Source organism: Delphinus delphis, chromosome 9 (genome assembly GCF_949987515.2).
Source record: "Delphinus delphis chromosome 9, mDelDel1.2, whole genome shotgun sequence".
NCBI classification, from domain to species: domain Eukaryota; kingdom Metazoa; phylum Chordata; class Mammalia; order Artiodactyla; family Delphinidae; genus Delphinus; species Delphinus delphis.
The window spans coordinates 93,790,693-93,809,635 of record NC_082691.1 but is presented as its reverse complement, the minus strand read 5'-3'; the positions used below and the strand labels follow the sequence as shown (position 1 = coordinate 93,809,635).

Below are 18,943 nucleotides of genomic sequence, written 5' to 3'. Positions count from 1 at the left end.
AAATATATATTAAACCTTTAAGAAGGTATTGTTTTTCTAGGGAAAGAAAGAAGAGAGTAAATTTATCACAAAGGAAAAGATGATCAGATTTTCATACATAGAAATGCTATGTGGGGAATTCTCTGGCAGTCTAGTGGGTAGGACTCCAACCTTTCAGTGCTGTGGGCCTGGGTTTGATCGCTGGTCGCAGAACTAAGATCCTGCAAGCAGTGAGGCCAAAAAAAAAAAAAAAAAAAAAAAAAAAATTCCACATAACCAAAATAAAAATACAAACAAATCACACGGGAAAAACACACTTGCAGCAAAACTGACAAATAGTTCATATCTGTTCTATATAGGGAGCTCATCCAAAATAATAATAAAAACACGAGGATCCCAAAGAATAAACAGGAAAAGAACATAAACAATATAATAAAAATGCAGTTAGAACATTAAAGTATGAAAAAATGTCACTGTCTTAAAGAAAAACTTACACTGAATGCCTATTGTGTATCAGGTACTCTGCTAGATACCTTTATCTCATCTAATTCATTAGGTAATTTTTAAAAAGAGACGTTGCAGCTATAATTATGGTATCATAAAACATGCATCTGGAAGTACCTTTAGAGAACATGTGGTCAAAGTTGTTTAAAATCTTTATTAATTTTCCTTATTTTGCTGAGTAGTTATTACATTCATATCATTCAAAGTTTTAGTATGAAAAGTATCAATGAAAAGTCTTTATCTCACCCCTATCTCTCGCCCCAGAGCAACCACTGTTAGTTTTTTGTGTATCCTTCCAGAACTGTCCTATGCCTATACCAGCAGAATAGCTCCCCAACACACACACACCAGCATACTATACCAGCTATTCTACACCTTACCTTTTATGCTTAACAATATATAAATGAGAGAACCTTCCATACCAGTCCATTAAGTTTTTTTATACCTGCATTATATTCTACTTTATGGATGTACCATAATTTGACCAGCTTCCATCGATGAACCTGTAGGTTGTTTCCAGTATTTTGTGTTTACAAACCATGGCACAGTGTACGGTATACTTTGCATAATATGACTTTCCTTGTACAATATAACTTTGCATAAGTATGAACATATCAGTAGGACAAATTCCTACAGGTGGAATTACTGGGTCAAAGCATATATGTATTTGTACTATTGTTGACACTGCTAGATTGCCCTCCGTAGAGGTGTACTAATTTCCATTCCCACCAACAGTGTATGAAAGTGTGAAAATGATTTTATTCCCTCACTTTTATCAATACAGTGAGTTATCAAATTTTTTAATCTTTGCTAATCTTTGAGTGAAAAATGTTTCTTCAGTACATGAAAAGATGCTCAACATCACTAATTATTAGAGAAATGCAAATCAAAACTAGAATGAGGTATCACCTCACATCAGTCAGAATGTCCATCATCAAAAAACTACAGACACTTCCCTGGTGGCACAGTGGTTAGGAATCCGCCTGCCAATGCTGGGGACACGGGTTCGATCCCTGGTTCGGGAAGATCCCACATGCCGCGGATCAGCTAAGCCCATGCACCACAACTACTGAGCCTGCGCCCTAGAGCTTGTGAGCCACAACTACTGAGCACATGCACCACAACTACTGAAGCCCACACGCCTAGAGCCCGTGCTCCGCAACAAGAGAAGCCACCGCAACGCGAAGCCCGCGCACTGCAACGAAGAGTAGCCCTCACTCTCCACAACAAGAAAAAGCCCGTGCACAGCAACGATGACCCAATACAGCCATAAATAAATAAATAAATTTTTTAAAATCTACAAACAGTAAATGCTGGAGAGGTATGGAGAAAAGGGAACCCTCCTACACTGTTTGTGGGAATGTAAATTGGTACAGCCACTATGGAGAACAGTATAGATGTTCCTTAAAAGACTAAAAGTAGAGCTGTCTTATGATCCAGCTATCCTACTCCCGGGAATATACCCGGAGAAAACCATAATTTAAAAAGATACATGCACCCCCAGTGTTCACTGCAGCACTCTTTATAATAGCCAAGACATGGAAGCAACTTAAATGCCCATCGACAGAGGAATGGATAAAGATGTGGGGGACTTCCCTGGTGCCTCAGTGGTTAAGAATCCGCCTGCCAATGCAGGGACACGGGTTCGAGCCCTGGTCCAGGAAGATCCCACATGCCGCGGAGCAACTAAGCCCGTGCGCCACAACTACTGAGCCTGCGTGCCACAACTACTAAAGCCTGCGTGTCTAGAGCCCATGCTCTGCAACAAGAGAAGCCACCACAATGAGAAGACTGCGCACTGCAACGAAGACCCAACGCAGCCAAAACTTAATTAATTAATTTTAAAAAGATGTGGTACATATATACAATGGAATTTTACTTAGCCATAAAGAAGAAGGAAATAATGCCATTTGCAGCAACATGGATGGACCTAGAGATTGTCATACTGAGTGAAGTAAGTCAGACAGAGAAAGACAAATATAATATTGCTTATATGTGGAATCTAAAAAAAAAGGTACAAATGAACTTATTTACAAAACAGAAATAGAGTCACAGATGTAGAAAACAATCTTATGGTTACCAGGGGGGTTGGGGGTTAGGGATAAATTGGGAGACTGGGATTAACGTATACACACTAGTATATATAAAATAGATAACTAATAAGGACCTACTGTATAGCACAGGGGCCTCTACTCAATACTGTATAATGAGACCTATATGGGAAAATAATCTAAAAAAGAGTGGATATATGTATATGTATAACTGATTCACTTTGCTGCACAGCAGAAGCTAACACAACAGTATAAATCAACTATACTCCAATAAAAATTTTTTTAATGTTTCTTCAGTGGAGTTTTAATGTTTTTTTTTTCTGATTGAGTGAAGTTAAGAATCTTTTATATATATAAAAGTTGTTATATTTCCTTTCCTGTAAACTTTCAATTCTCATCTTTTGCCTGTTTTTCTTCTGAGTTGTTAGTCTTCTTCTCATTAATATGTAGTATGTATTAGAAAAATGAGTTCTATAAGTCGCAAATTTTTTTAATTGGTTTTTTATTTGCCTTTTGACCTTAAAGCAGCTCATTTTTAGAAATAAGACACTGAGGCCCAGAGAAGTGAAATTCCTTGTATAGAAGGCACTCAGCTTACCAGTGGCAGGGACAAAGCTATGCTTAGTTCTTGTAACTCCCGGTACGTTGTATCAGAAAGCCTCATTTGTGAAGTAACGGATTGAGCCAGGTGAGTTCCCACTTGTCTAAAAAGAGACTGGATTAGACTTGCATCCTTTATCATGCTCATTTTCCATAATTGAATGATGAGTGTTTATTGAGCACTTAAGAATAGCATAGGCAGACTCAACATACCCTTGGGAACATAGACCAGCTTCCCTTCTTGATCTTCTTGGTCTCCATCACTGCCACCACCAGTTACCTCTCATTTAGTCCCTTTGTATTTATTTACTCTTCTTTTTTCCTCTCCCCTCACAGCATTCCTTGTCCAAACCTGCTTTTTTCCGGCAAAATTCAGAAAGGAGGAACTTCAAACTGCTGGACACTAGGAAGCTGAGTCGGGATGGCACTGGATCCCCTTCTAAAATCAGCCCTCCCTCCACCCCCAGCAGCCCTGATGACACTTTCTTTAACCTCGGAGACCCACAGAACGGCAGGAAGAAGAGAAAGATACCCAAGGTAAGGCTTGCAACAAGCTTCATGTTCAGATGTGCACTCCCCCTTCCCTGCAAAGGAAGGCTGCAGAGGAGTCTGGGCAGAGATCAAATCACTGGGCCCTTCTTCCTGCTTCACCACAGGCCGGGTAGACACGGTGAAGCCAGCAGGCTGAGATATCTGGCCCTTTGTCAGAGTAATTGTGGTGGTCCTGTAGCCTTCCTCTTAGCCATCCCTCTCCCTACCTTTATCACTCTTAGGATACCAACCTGTGCTTCCAGGACCCAGCCTCAAAGGGCCGCATCTCCCTCCTTCATGGCCTCAAAAAGCAGAGCTCCATCCCTCGTGCTCTGGCTCAGGCTCCGTCACCTCCCACTGCAGAGGTGGCACCACATGGAGCCTGCGCTCCGAGGGAGCACTTGTCAAAAATACATCTTTTCTGGCTCTTTTCAGCCCCAAAGGCAAAACGTGCCCAAGGGCTTGGATGTGCATCTCATGTGGCCGCTGTTGCTGTTACATTTCCTTTGCTCAGTCCAACCCCTGCAGTGCTTGTCATTCTTCATTGGCCACTTTGGTACCAACTTCCCTCAGGAACTTTTAGAGCAGGAATTCTTCATTTCAGAGTCCATGGATGGACTTTAGGGGATCATGAAACCCACAAAATCATGTAAAACTGTATGGATGAGCTTGGGGGGGATAAAAGGAAGAGGGGGTGGGTTGTCTGTACGTTTCATCAGATTTCTCAAAGTGACCCGTTGACCTGAAAGTCCAGGGACATTTTCACAAGCCAGTCCCTCCTGACCCAGTTTGGTTAATCAGTGTTTTGAGCCATAATATCACCCCTGCCCCCGACATTCTTATTCAAGTGAAATTAAGTCACCTGGGCAATCAAGAGGGCATTCTGGGGGCTTCCCTGGAGGTCCAGCAGCTAAGACTCCGCGCTTCCACTGCAGGGGGCATGGGTTCGATCCCTGTTCGAGGAACTAAGATTCCCCAAGCTGCACAGCGCAGCCCAAAAAAAAAGTGCATTCTGAAGGGTGAGGGCGGTTAGGCTCAGGTGGGCAAGAGAAGACCTGTCACCTGCAGCCCAGCAGCGGGGTTGCAGGTGGAACAGGGGAGAAGATGTCTTGCTTTGTGTTGTTGATGGAGGGCAGGAGTCAGGCCTCGTTCCCCTTCCTGTTCTCCTGGTTGCCTCGCACCACCTGGGGCACAGTGCAGGTTGCATATTGATCATTGGATGGTGGCTGAATGAGCTCCCACTAGTACATGGATCCCAGTCTCCTTCGCCCCTGGTGGAATCGCTTTCTGTCTCCCTTTGGCTGTCTTTCAGTCACTGTCTTAACTCTCCTCTTCTTGTTCTGGCATGACTCACACATATCTGTAATGTCAAAAACCTGCAATAGTGAAATAATTACAAGTGGCTATTAACATCTATACAGCCTCACTGTTATTTTAGCAAATTAAACAGGAACAGTCAAGTGAATCAGCTGAGCTTAAAAGAGTTTTGATACAACTCTGAGTTTGACTATGTATCTCTTAGTAAGCATTTACCCTCTATCTTCTACCCCTGCACTTTTACCCATCACTTCCCCCTTTATACTATTTTAATATTTAAAAATTCTTTGAGATTGAGGGGAAGAGAATATGTGTGCATATTTTATATAAAAATAGAGAGGTGGAGATAAAGGTAGAACTATTTCTGCCACTTTATATGAATTTAACTTGCAAGCAGCAGTTTGTCCCTCTTACTTTATTGCCTGAAATTGAAGTGAGTTTCCCCACTTACGTAGTGCCCAAGCACTTACTCAAGTAAGGTTTGGCAGGTGTAATCAAATCTGGAGAAAAATCAGCAACAACAACAACAACAAAATCTTATTAAAATTTTAGTCATAAAGGTGAAGTACACAATTCTTCAAAGGAATGTTTAAAAAGAAAACAAATGACCAATTACAGGGACTTCGCTGGTGGCGCAGTGGGTGAGACTCCGTGCTCCCAAGGCAGGGGGCCCAGGGTTGGTTCCCTGGTCAGGGAACTAGATCACACATTCATGCTGCAACTAAGAGTTTGCATGACACAACTAAGGAGCCCGCCTGCCGCAACTAAGACCCGGCACAACCAAATAAACAAATAAATATTTCTTTAAAAATGACTCATTACAGTCTATTAGAAGTCTCATGAATCCTCAGTTCTATCACTTGCTACTTAATCTTAACCTAGGCTTGTCCTTTCCAAATGCTTTGAATCCTTTACTTGAAGTCAAAGTTTCTTTTTCAGGCACATTCATGACTTCCAGGTTTTGGAACCTTAAAGCGTTTGCTATCCAAAACCCTTGCTTTTGTGTTTTTATCTAGCAAGAAGGACTTAATGGTCTACTCACAACTCATCAGTTAATGGGTTGGTTGGTGTTCCTTCAGCTGCCTCTGCTGTAACGCGTAACACGAGTCCCTTCTGGAAGTATGGATGCTTCCCTTGATCTCTCCCGCCTCAGCCCTAAGAGGAATGAAGGTCCCAGTGGAGGAGGGGAGAGAGAAAGAGACAGTCCTTCCCTATATTCTCCTAGCAACCCTGTACCTTCATTAACGTGGCAGCTGAAACGGAGCAGTTAATTACACAGTGGTGTGATGTCCCCAGGTTTCATGAAACATCGTGCTGTCCTTTATAATGAGAAGTGAACTCCCCCTCGGCACTGTAGCAGGTTTATGTGGAATCCTTTGTTTCTTAGGCAGCCATCATAGGCAGAATTAGGTCCCAGATGACTCTCTGTCTGAAACAGACTGTCTTCCAAATGAGCTTATAGTTAAAAATGTTCGTTTTCAACTTTAAAAAAATTTCTAAAAAGGCCAATACTTCTAGTACAGAACACTTTTGTGTTTTTTTTCAGAACACTTTTAAAACAACAAAACTTATCTCCTGTTAAAGTTCAATTATGTGAAAGCCTGTTTAAGTTTTTCTCCCTGGGGAAATTTTTTTTTAAATAAAAAGGAACAAAGATTTATTAACTGAAGTATATATTTGGCTTCCACTTACTCTATGACCTGATTTAAAATGAGAAAAACCTTCTCTGTCATATTATTTATACTACTTACATAGCACTCATGAATTGTCTTATAGTTACGAATGCACCTTCGTCCTTCCTGTTAGCTTGTAAACTCCCTGAGAATGTGTGCCATGTCCCATATGTCCTTTTATCCCTCACAGCTCCTAGCAAAATCCCTTGCACATAGGAGATGCTCAGTATTCATTCAACAAATTAATAATTAACAAATGAGTACGTACTGTGTGCCAGGCCCTGCTCCATCCCATACAGGTACTGTGACAGCAGTAAATAAAAGTGACAAAAATTCCTGCCTGCATGGAGCTTACAGTCTAGTGTTCATTTTATTTAAACAAATGGAAGGATATTAACTATATTGTAAATGTCGTCTTTCTAGTTAATTTTTGGATACTTTGGGGGGAGATTTTGAAAAGGTTTAAAAATTTCCTTCTCTCCAAAAACAATTTGACCTAGCAACTCATTTGTTTATTTACCTGTATTTTTTTTTTTGCGGTACGCGGGCTTCTCGCTGTTGTGGCCTCTCCCGTTGCGGAGCACAGGCTCCGGACGCGCAGGCTCAGCGGCCATGGCTCACGGGCCCAGCCGCTCCACGGCATGTGGGATCTTCCCGGACCGGGGCACGAACCTGTGTCCCCTGCATCGGCAGGCGGACTCTCAACCACTGCGCCACCAGGAAAGCCCTACCTGTATTTTTAAAATCGTGATAAAATATACATAACATAAAACTTACCGTTTTAACCATTTTTTAATGTATAGTTCAGCGGCATTAAGTACATTCACATTGTTCTGCAACCGTCACCATCATCTGTCTCCAGAACTTTTTCATCTCCCCAAACTGAAACGCTGCACCTATTAAGCACTTACTCCCCATTCCCCCCCTCCCCCCAGCCCCTGGCCACCACCATGCTACTTTCTGTCTCTATGAATTTGACTACTCTGGGTACCTCGTATAAGTGGTGTCATACAATATTTGTCCTTTTGTGACTTATTTCACTTAGCATGAAATCCTCAAGGTTCATTCACGTTGAAGCATGTGTCAGAATCTCCTTCCTTTTTAAGGCTGAATAATACTCCCTTGTATGTACATGCTACATTGTGTTTATCCATTCATCCATCAGTTGACATTTGGGTTGTTTTCACTTCTTGGTCCTTGTGAATAATACTGTTGATACGGTGTCTTCTTACATGGGAAATGGGGTTAGTGTTACATCCCACTAGTTAGAACATGCGGGAAAAGAAAAGAAGGCCAGTTCAGGGGTGTGAGCTGTCAAGGAGGTGGCTGGTTCGTGAGAGCAAATATAAAGAGCTGCCACATGGCAGGGATTTGGGGGTGAAGGCAGAGGCCTCAGTTGGGTCAGGTTCACGGTTAGGGAAGAGGAGTTCACACTGAGAGCTGGCAAGGCCAGGGCTGGGCTTCCCGTCAGGAGCCAGAGGGCACAGATGGCCGAGGCTACGGCAGGGCAGTGTCAGTGAGAGTCCACAGAGCTGGGGGGACGGAACCCAGGCTGGCCACAAGGAGGCCTTGAGAATAAGCCACCCTCCTCTCTGGTGGGCCAGTGCTTGTAGAGAGGAGCTGGTGAACTACTTTAGTGAGGGGATCGAGGAGTAGGGGGCAGAGGTGGGTATTGGCAACTGTCCCTGACGGGTACGCATCACCCAGTTTACCATAGCACACCCCCTCCTGTTCTTCCCAATGTATGAAAGAATTTTCAACCTTTCAAGGCAGCAGCTTACAGACAGCTCCCGTTTAAAGTCACTGGTTTGTGTCAATTATGCATGGGTAGACTTCCCTTTCTCCCAACCAGATGGAACCCAGGAAGCTTACACTCTTTTTTTTTTTTCATTTATTTTTGGCTGCCTTGGGTCTTCATTGCTGCGCGCAGGCTTTCTCTAGTTGCAGTGAGCGGGGGCTCCCCTTCATTGCGGTGCGCGGGCTTCTCATTGTGGTGGCTTCTCTTGTTGTGGAGTATGGGCTCTAGGCACACGGGCTTCAGTAGCTGTGGCTCGTGGACTCAGTAGTTGTGGCTCGTGGGCTCTAGAGCACAGGCTCAGCAGTTGTGGTACACGGGCTTAGTTGTTCCACGGCATGTGGGATCTTCCCAGACCAGGGCTCGAACCCGTGTCCCCTGCATTGGCAGGCGGATTCTTAACCAATGTGCCACCAGGGAAGTCCAGGAAGCTTCTTCTCTTGAAAGTTGCAGGTGGTGCCGTAAAGCCTGAGGGGAAGTGACCCAGAGCCTCAATCACCGGACAGTTCTGCTATAGTCAGTCTGGAGGATGTGCTGCTTACTAAGGTGTCTGCTGAGCAGCTCGGCTTCTGAGCGCCAGAGAGGTCATGAAAGGCCTCAGCAAGTCTGCGGCCAGTGTGTCCTCTGCAGGAAGGACGGTGTGCCCAGTACATGGCACTCCTCCCTGCAGTCCTGAGCTCGGACTCAAGAGCCACCGCAGTCCCTGGTCCCTTCCTGCTGCTCAGACACTCTTTGGCATGGTGCCTATGAAAGGGGCCCTGCCTGGGAACATTTTTTTTTCTGTCTCTTTCTTTCCTTGTTTTGTTTTGGGGGCAAAAGCTCCTTCCCAAACCACAGTTACGTTTCACTATCAGGGCCGGGGGGTGGGGGGGCTGGGGGGTGAGCCATCACACCATTTAGCCAATGAAATCGTCTCCCTCTGTGTCTCAGCTGGCTGCGTTAGCATATTCAGACGACACCCGCCCATACATCAGTGAGGCTGGCAGCGGCCTTCAGTGTTCTTGACAGTCATGCTTCTATCTGGCCCAGAGGAATGACCGAAAGACGCCGGCGGGCCAGTGGGAAATGTCTCCCCCCACCCCCTTTCCCTGGCCCACCACCCTCCTAAAAGAGAATGGGCAGCGAAGGAATCCCAGCTGCCACAGGGAGGAGACTGCTTACACTGGCTTTTCTTCTCCCCGTGTCTGGCAGCTGGTGTTGCGAATCAATGCCATTTATGAGGCCCGGAGAGGAAAGAAACGGGTGAAGAGGCTGTCCCAGTCCACGGAGAGCAACTCAGGAAAAGGTAGGGCCCTGCCACCATCCCTTCTCCCCCAAGAATCTGAAAACAGAATCTTCCTACAAGTGGCTTCCTGTTGTTTGGGGTTGACTCAGCAAGGAGGAGAACAAGTTGGGGGCTTTGGAAATGTACCCCACCATCCTGTCTCCCTGTGTATCCATCAGGTCAGCCTAGGGCTGCATTCTCTGACCTCACCATGGGAGCAACCTTCTTTGCTTAATATACATTAAAGGGGCCAGTATCTTTTGCTGTATTTATATAGGTACCATCTGAACTAAAGCCAAATTAATTTGGAAACACATGTAGTTGGACAAAGACATAGTTTGTTCATTACATTTAAATAGACAAAAAGAAAACAGCTCCTCTGAACTAGAAGTCTTGGATTTGTGCTACCACATATAAAAAGTTTCCTGCATTAGAAAAACCCACACTTGCAACTTTCTTCCTTTTGTTGTTATGTTTTTTTGTCTAGTGACAGATGAGAACAGTGAGTCTGACAGTGACACCGAGGAGAAGCTGAAAGGTGAGAAGAGCAGTTGCTGTGCAGGGTGCGTGCAGGTGACTGGGAAGCTGCGAAGGTAGCCCTTCCTGTTCAGTGTGAGGGACGGGACACAGTGGCCTTGCACGAGCTTGTTGGGCAAGTCGTGAAAGTCTGAGCCTGGCCAGAGTGGGCCTGTTCGGTCCCTGAGCCTACAGCTCAGTTCTAGAGATCCAGGGTGGCTACCACTGCAGTGACACCCCGTTCCTGTGCCTTTCCGTTATGTCATAGGTGTTTCTCACACCTGTGTAAGGTACAGTATGCTGGCCTGGACTCCAGAGACCTGGGGCTCTTGCCCTACTCCTGGCTCTGTGATCTGGAAGAAATCACTTGAGATCCAGGGCCTCTAGTTCCTCATCTGTCAAATGAAGTCACTGAAATTATTGGTCCCTGTGGATCTAAATTTCGTGATCTCAATCTAGGCTTTAGTGAGTTTTCCACAGCTTTTCAGACCCTAGCGGGGAAGCCAAAGAAAGCCATAGTCCAGGGCTGCTCAGTGAGGTGATGGGGACCCATCTGCTCAGTGGCCCTGCCTCATTTGCCTCCAGCACCCACCTGCTCCCACCTCTGGAATGAAGCCAGTCACTTCCATTGCACAGAATGGTGGCAGGAGAGAAGGCAGATGGGGTTCCTGAGTTAGTCAGGTCTCTGCCAGTTGAGCCACATGGAATGTTTTCAAAGCTCCCAGCTCCAAAAGCGCTAGGGTCTGGATTTTGTCACATCCCCCAAACTGAAAGATGAAGGAAGTGAGTGAAGGGAGGAGTCCCCACCCCATCTGACAGAGGAACCCAAGGGTCACTCAAGCCGCTGCCCTAAGTCCAGACAGCAGATCCCACATTCCAGGCTCCTGCACCCCGATTAGCCTGGTGGCCCGGCGGGGTGTTGCTCCAACTAAAACTCTGGCAAGAATCCCAAATAAGGAGCTTTGTACTAATTTGTTAAATGTGGGAACACTCTTTTAGGATTAGAAAAAGTTCTTTGAGCTAGGAATTACACAACGTGTTGCAGCTCTGTGCAATTCCACATTGGGGGTGAGTCATTTTCAGGCGTTCTCTCCCTCCCTCCCTCCCTCCCTCCCTCTCTCTCTCTCTCTCTCTCTCCCTCCCTCCCTCCCTCCTGCCCTCCCTCCCTCCCTCTCTCTCTCTCTCTCCCTCTCTCTCTCTCTCTCTCTCTCCCTCCCTCTCTCTCTCTCCCTCCCTCCCTCTTCCTCCCTCTCTCCCTCCCTCCCTCCCTCTCCCTCCCTCCCTCCCCCTCCCTCTCCCTCCCTCCCTCCCTCTCTCTCTCTCTCTCTCTCTCTCTCTCTCTCTCCCCCCCCCCCCTCCTCTACTCCCTCTCTAGCCCACAGCCAGCGCCTGGTCAATGTGAAGTCACGCCTGAAGCAGGCTCCAAGATACCCATCACTGGACCGGGAGCTCGTCGAGTACCAGGAGAGGCAGCTCTTCGAGTACTTTGTGGTCGTGTCTTTGCACAAGAAGCAGGCCAGCGCTGCCTATGTGCCCGAACTCACCCAGCAGTTCCCTCTGAAGGTACAGGGTGGGCCAGGCGTCTGCAGCCTGCCAGGGACTGCAGCATTCTTGACAAAATCTTATTGGTACTCACGGTTTCAGGGAGGTACAGGAGCCCAAGGAACATTCAGTGCTTAGAATTTCAAAAATGGGTCCTAATTAAGGTATATCAAGTGAAAAAAACCACTGCTGGAGAATTTGCGAGTTCCGAGGAGGTGTGAGAGTCAATGCTCAAAGCAGGGACAGAAATACTTAGCCCCTTCCTGTGGTCACTGTGCTGACTGTACTATCCTCTTCATCCTCCCCATCTCCTTATCCAGCCAGGTCTCTTCCCAACCTGTCCTAGAAGCTTCTTTCCATCAGCCGCACAACTCTCCCTAAGGAGTGTCATGTTTGTGTCCATGCTACACACCCCTGCGTGCCCTGTGTGCCTCTGTATGTGTGTATGCACGAGAATCCTGTTCTGTTCTCACATGGGTCATGGCTATGTGGATGTGGCTTTACCATATATTAAATTATGGCTCCTAAAATGAAATGGCGCTCAATAAAGCCGAAAATGACATGGCCTAGAATATGTAAATTATTCTTAGCCTTTGACATCAGTAATAAAGAGCTTCCACCACATTCTAATTGAGTTCAGCCAGAATTTACTGAGACTCCTTTACTTTCAAGCTGTTTTCTGCTTGGCCCCAGGGCATTACAAAGATGAGCAAAATGTGTTTCCTGTCCTCAAGGAGCTTACACTCTGATAGGAGGGCATGAGATAAGCCTACAAAGACTCGCGAGGTACAATGTGACAGTCTCTGTACAGTTCATACAATGCAGGTGCGCAGACACAGGAACGGGAGGGCACTCATGTCCTAGTCCCATCAGGGCCTCCCTTTGCTGCCACCACCCAAGCATAATCCCAGCATCTACCAAGACCTAGGTTCCAGCTGTCCCTCTCCTTTCTCAGGCCAGCCTGCCTTCTGTCCTGCGCACTGGGTTCCAGCACAGCAATCGAGCCCTCTGCTTGGAGTTTAGGATGGAAATATGTATAACTGAAAGAAACCACAGGCACCAGCCCTCCACACCGGCACTTATTCCACTTCCTCTGTCTGAGCTCCAGGGATGATGCTCTGAAAACCCCAGTGCTACGGGTGTGCCCATATTTAGTTGAGAACCGCACTTGCACCAACACATGAAGGACTGTCCTATTATTTTATGTACTTCCTTTGGGGCATAGCACAATGTTATACATATAGCAATACTTAACCAGTGTTCCAGGAATAAAAGCGTTAATTTGTGAATGAATTAATGAATCAACCTAACTATTGAATGCTTGAGTTTCCAACATGGAATCTCCAGACTCTTAGACATCACATTAAAATGTTTTTTAAAGAGTGGAAAGTTGCATAGTCACTGTTGAAAGGGGACTAATCCAGAAATGTATAAAGAAAAAAGCCATCTCTAATCCCACAGAGATCATCACTGTTAGCATTTTATTGTGTTTTCTTCCAGTCTTTTCTCATAGTATAATTTTCTTACAAAACTGAGATCATACATTGTGTAATTTCCGTGTCGTTTTATAAACCTGTCATTGTTTATAAACATATTTAATACAAATTCTAAAACATCATTTTTGAAATTACATAATGCTGCGTTATGTGGGTATACCCTAATCTTTTTTTTTAAAATAAATTTATTTATTTATTTATTTTTGGTTGCATTGGGTCTTCGTTGCTGCGCGCGGGCTTTCTCTAGTTGTGGCGACCGGGGGCTACTCTTCATTGCGGTGCGCGGGCTTCTCGTTGCAGTGGCTTCTCGTTGCGGAGCACAGGCTCTAGGCGCGCGGGTTCAGTAGTTGTGGCTCACGGGCTCTAGAGCGCAGGTTCAGTAGTTGTGGCACACAGGCTTAGTTGCTCCGTGGCATGTGGGATCTTCCTGGACCAGGGCTCGAACCCGTGTTCCCTGCATTGGCAGGCGGATTCTTAACCACTGTGCCACCAGGGAATCCCCTACCCTAATCTATTTAACCACTCTCTTTCTGTTGGAAATGTGTCTTGCTGCCAGTATTTCTTTAGATATGTATTTTTAATGTTACGCTGATCATCCTTTATATGCATTTTTGCATGCCAGGCTACTTTATATCTCCTTCCCTTCACTTGCTCCCTCTGTCAGAAGGCCCCTTTTCTCCTTCTGCCTCCTCACTTTTAACTCTTTTTCATGAGTTTTATCCTCCACCCCTATAGCCACTTTAATCAAGGTTTACACTCCATATTTGCACACTAGAGATCATGCCTGCTGTATTCCCTTAAAATGCTTGATATCTTGCAGTTATCTTTATGACAACTCATGGAGGTCAGGCTGTTTTCCAGCCATCTGTGCTTGGTTGTATTTGTAAGAGAGATCTCTGCGGGCCACTTCCTATAAATGTGCTCCTGTGCATGTCAGAGCATGTGTGTGCACATACGGGTGGATAACTCATACATTGATGACAGTGTGTGTAAGCACATGTGTATAGACACATATTTTTGGGTATCGTGCATGTGGTCTGAGGGTGGGTTCATCCAAATGGTGACTGGGCCACGTTGAAAAGCGCTAGAACTCATTTCTCTACAAGGCCTATGCTTCAGTTCTCTAATGCTGTTTCCACTGTGGAGAAATGTCATTGTTCCTTCCTTTTGTATTATTTATAGTTTGGGGTCCTTCACTCTGTGATGATTAATGACCCCTTCCAACAACTACACCCAGCTGGTATTTGCTTCTCTGCAAGACTGTCCAAGGGTAATCAAAAATTATTGCTTTGGCAACAGTCTGAGCTAGTGAATTATCAACTCAAAGACTGTTCCAGGACCATTTGGAAGCCTCTGAGTCATGGATAGAAGAGAGAACAATTATACAGAAAAGAAAGAGTGACTATTTATTCTGAAGAAGAAAAACTAAAGGACAATTAATGACTGGCTTTCAGTCTACATATGGTGACTGTGTTTCACTCATTGATAGTTGTCTCCACCATTAATAGTAGTAGCAGCTTTACTTAAATTTGATCTAGCCTAAGGGGAATCATACTAGAAGTGGGTTTTCAAATTGAAAGCCATCAGCCCGGTGCTCTGTTCTTTTGGATGCTCTCCAGAAGCCTCTTTTCTCTGACGTTTCATGGCCTTGGGAAGGCTTGTAGATCCTCTGTGAAGGAGTCAAAGGTACTGTTGGCCTGCAGATGTCAGAAACTCTCTGCCAGCCTGGTTTAAGGTGGAGGCCAATGGCAAACTATGAGAAACAAAATAAGAAATTATGGAAAATATTATAGTAAGAATTTAGGTTAGACATTACAATTTCGTAACTTTAGAAATTCATACTCCACTCACTTCAAATACCTGATATTTCAAATGACTGAAGATAATTTTAGCATAATTTATTTTTCTTTAACTGTTTATAAAGGAAATTTAACAAGTGTAAACCTATCATCAACAACACAGCAAAAGCCAACAATTCTTCCCAACACATTAGAAGTACCAATTTATAAGCTAACTGTGCTAATTATAAACTATTCCTTTTTGTATCCCAAACTTATACCTAGAGTGCCTTTGTTTTTCAATTGAGACCAAAAAAACACACATAACATAAAATTCACCATCCCAACATCTCCATGTGCACAGTACAGTATGGTTAACTGCATGTGCATTGCTGTCCAACAGGATGGGATGCTTTTTTTTAGCACAGGTAACCTGTTCAGACACAGAACAAGCAGACTCATGGCTTTAAATATCATCTCTAAATCAGACTTTATTGATTCATTCCATTTTGAAATGAGATGATGTTCATCCAGTCTGTGATATGTCAGATAAATCAGAGAGAGAGAGAAAGATAGACAGGCTAGAGATTAAGATCATTTTGATTCTCTACTAGAGTCTAGCTGTGTGATCATGGACAAATCACTTAACTTCCCGGGGCTTATTTTCTTATCTCTAAAATAAGAAGGTCAGGCTGGATGATGTCTAGTTTTCCTTTAGTTCTGACATTCAAAGACTTCCTGAAATGAGTTAAATTTCACCATATAATGTAATTTAGCTGGATGTAGTCACTAAAAAGTGTTGTAAAACGTCTTTGCCTAGATCAAGGAGGGACGCATTTGCCTGGGCCCAGAGGTCAGAAGACTAGATTTGAGGTTCTGCTTTGCAGATTCATGAGTCTCCGGTTTGGAAGGGATTGCTGTGACAGCGTTTCCTTATTGATTAAAATACTTACATTCCAGAATGTTCTGCATAGAGAACATTTCTCTAAAGCACACTTATTTTCTCCTCATTTCCCCCATAAGATTATAGTTGGAACTGCCCTGGGGACAAAAACCCCAAGCAGACTGAGCTGCAAACCCTCCTCAAAGTGGAGATTAAGGTGGCAGTCATGACTTCAGGAAGGTGGGAGATGTGCTTTTGCCAAGCATCTGCCTCACTCTCCGGTGCTGGGGTTTATTCTCCAATCTTCTCTCGCCCTTCTCCCTGCAGTTGGAAAGGTCTTTCAAGTTCATGAGAGAAGCTGAGGACCAGCTGAAGGCTATCCCCCAATTCTGTTTCCCTGACGCCAAGGACTGGACTCCTGTCCAGCAGTTTACCAGGTATGTGCTGGCATCCCCCTCCCCTCCTGCAAAGACTAAAGCAAGAACTAGAGGGGGTCATAGATGGTAGACCCCATAAGTCGGTCCTACTGCTAAGTGATCCTGGTGGGCCCGAGTGTAGCAATTTCCTCCACAGGTGTTTTTAAAACTTGCCTGAAGACAAGAATCACCTTGCTAAGTGTGCAGATTCCCAGATCTCCCGCTCCACCTGGGAGTGTGTTTCATAAGCTGACGTGATGGGCGATAAGGTAATTCATAGCCTAGGAAAGCATTGCCCGTCACTAATACTTGTCCAGTGCTCTGGAAATATTTCTTCAGTAGCCCATCCAGCTGTTACTCGGATTGTGATAAGTTTACATTTCTGCTTTAACCCATGTTGTTGGATACCAATATTTTTTTATCAGATGTTTCAGTAACTGACCAAACTCAGGAGGCTCCAAATCCTGAGTGTTTGAGGGATACTGAGTTCCTTGAAGTTGGCCCAGCAGTCTTTAGGGACGGTCCAGGCCTCGGAGAGCCGCGCAAGGGGCGGTTCCGAGAGGGGCACAGAAGTGTCCTACTCTTCCACTGCTCCCTCGCTGAGGCACATCCCTAGATCAGCAGATGCCACCTCACTCCCGGGCTCAGATAATGACTGCTGTGTGCATGCAATGGGATGGCCCAGGTGATAGGATTATATGAGGGCTCAGGGTGAAAAGAAAATTCCTCACTTCGTCTCAGGACGCAGCGACACTTTAGATCTCCCTGTCCCTGACACAGACTCCAAAGCTGTAGGTGACCGGAGCCCCAGCCCAGAGGTGGACAAGCCAGACAGCGAGCAGCCCTTTTGACAGCCTCCCCCAGAATGTCCCCTGGTTGCTCAACGCGATGTGACTTTGGTTTTGTTTTGCTTTGTAACGCGCTTTCGTTTTCCCAACCACAGTGAAACATTCTCGTTTGTCTTAACTGGAGAAGATGGGAGCAGGAGGTTCGGTTACTGCCGAAGACTGCTGGTCAGTACGTCCTGCTCTCGGTCAGCAAGAGCTCTGTGCAGAGCCGGCGCTGGCTTCCTGAGGTCTCACTCACCACGTGCCACACGAGAAGGGACAGGAGGTGTAGCAAGTTCACCGGGGCAGTTAAAAACAGGAAGGAATATTTGGGGGTCCACGTGAGTCTTACTGGTAGACGGGAACATTGTCTGTCTCCTTTGGAAAGAAAATACTCTCTCCATTGTTTTCCCTGCCAAATAAATGACTTTCTCTCCTCAAACCAAATGTCCTTTCTAATAAAGTGTGCTAAACAGACTTTGAGAGCCTACAGAGAACATTCATAATAGTTGTTAGGGCAGAAGAAGGATGGCTTTGTTGTTTATGACGCAAATAATTTAAGTGCCTCCTTCAGAACATTAACCTATAAAAGTCAGAAACTTATTTCAATGAAATGATTTTGCCAAAACATTTAAGAACTGGTCTTTTTGAGGCCCATTTTGGGGACGATCTTCTGTAGTGGCAAATCATTTTCCACTGAGAGTATATTTTAGTCTTTTTATAAATAGGCTAATATAGTCAAGAATAATGCATAGCACATAGTGGCTGTTTAGTAATTAGTGAATAAAAAGTGTGGATAATAATCAAAAAAGTTAAGTGGGATAATAGATTTTGTTGATATAATTACTTTAGAGTTTAAGTGTTGAGATTGTTTTGAAAATTAAAAGTCAGTTTCCAAAAAGGATTTTCAGAAATGATTTCTCATTCGGACTTATTATAATAATGATAAAGAATAAATAATTTCCTTGAGAGGAATTACAGTGATACGGGTAAACAAGATTCCTTATTTTATGGTGCTATAGGCCATATTGAGCACCTACTGTGTGCACAACACTCTTGATTTGGTCCCTTTGGGAGAATTAAAAAATATGTCTACGTAACTAGAAGTGCTTTCACCTATAAGACGGGGTATTGGTAACTGCTTACCTCACTGATTTTCAAAAGCTATGGTGTATGGAAACAATAGGCAGCATGTTAAAAACATTTGGGGTCTTTCCTCCCCTGAGATTGGTAACACTCATGAGTTCCTTGTGTTTCACTCCAAAAAGCCTGGTGGCAAAGGAAAGCGTCTCCCTGAAGTTTACTGCATCGTGAGCCGCCTGGGATGCTTCAGCCTCTTTTCGAAGGTGAGGACTTGGGCCTCAGAGAAGGGAGGGAGGGAATGCAGGGCAGGGCCCAGGAGGACACAGGAGACACCCTAACTCGTGTGACTTTTATCCTCTTATTCCCCCACCTGTTTTCCTTCCCACTTCTTCCTTCTCCCTTCCTTGAGCCTCATCTATTCTCTAAACTTTAGGACAGGAAATGAGCTGATGAAGGTTGTGGCCCAGAAAGTGGGGGAGGGGAGAAGGTCAAAGTCATTGCAGTTGAGGATGGGAGGGGCAGAGGATCTCCCCAGAATATTCCATACGTTTTAATTTCCTTCTCTTAAGCATTATGTTTTGTCACGTTGTGTGTTGTGTATATGTGTCGTGTGTGTATATCTGTTGTGTGTGTGCAAGATTTGCTATCGCAAGACTGCTCTATCAAAATCTTAGTATAATTTGGTCCT

At 44.8% G+C, this 18,943-nt stretch overlaps 1 protein-coding gene across 3 annotated transcripts in view; it reads left to right on the top strand.

Annotated features, from left to right (window-relative positions):
• The window catches only part of DENND2A (DENN domain containing 2A), a 104,134-nt gene that overhangs the window by 57,044 nt on the left and 28,147 nt on the right, over nt 1-18,943 (top strand). For all 3 annotated transcript variants that reach the window (XM_060020999.1, XM_060021000.1, XM_060021001.1), the window contains 7 exons: nt 3,471-3,671; nt 9,642-9,735; nt 10,202-10,252; nt 11,606-11,793; nt 16,257-16,366; nt 17,289-17,358; nt 18,441-18,518. In XM_060020999.1, the coding sequence (XP_059876982.1) occupies nt 3,471-3,671; nt 9,642-9,735; nt 10,202-10,252; nt 11,606-11,793; nt 16,257-16,366; nt 17,289-17,358; nt 18,441-18,518 (792 nt within the window). The remainder of the gene's footprint in view (nt 1-3,470; nt 3,672-9,641; nt 9,736-10,201; nt 10,253-11,605; nt 11,794-16,256; nt 16,367-17,288; nt 17,359-18,440; nt 18,519-18,943) is intronic.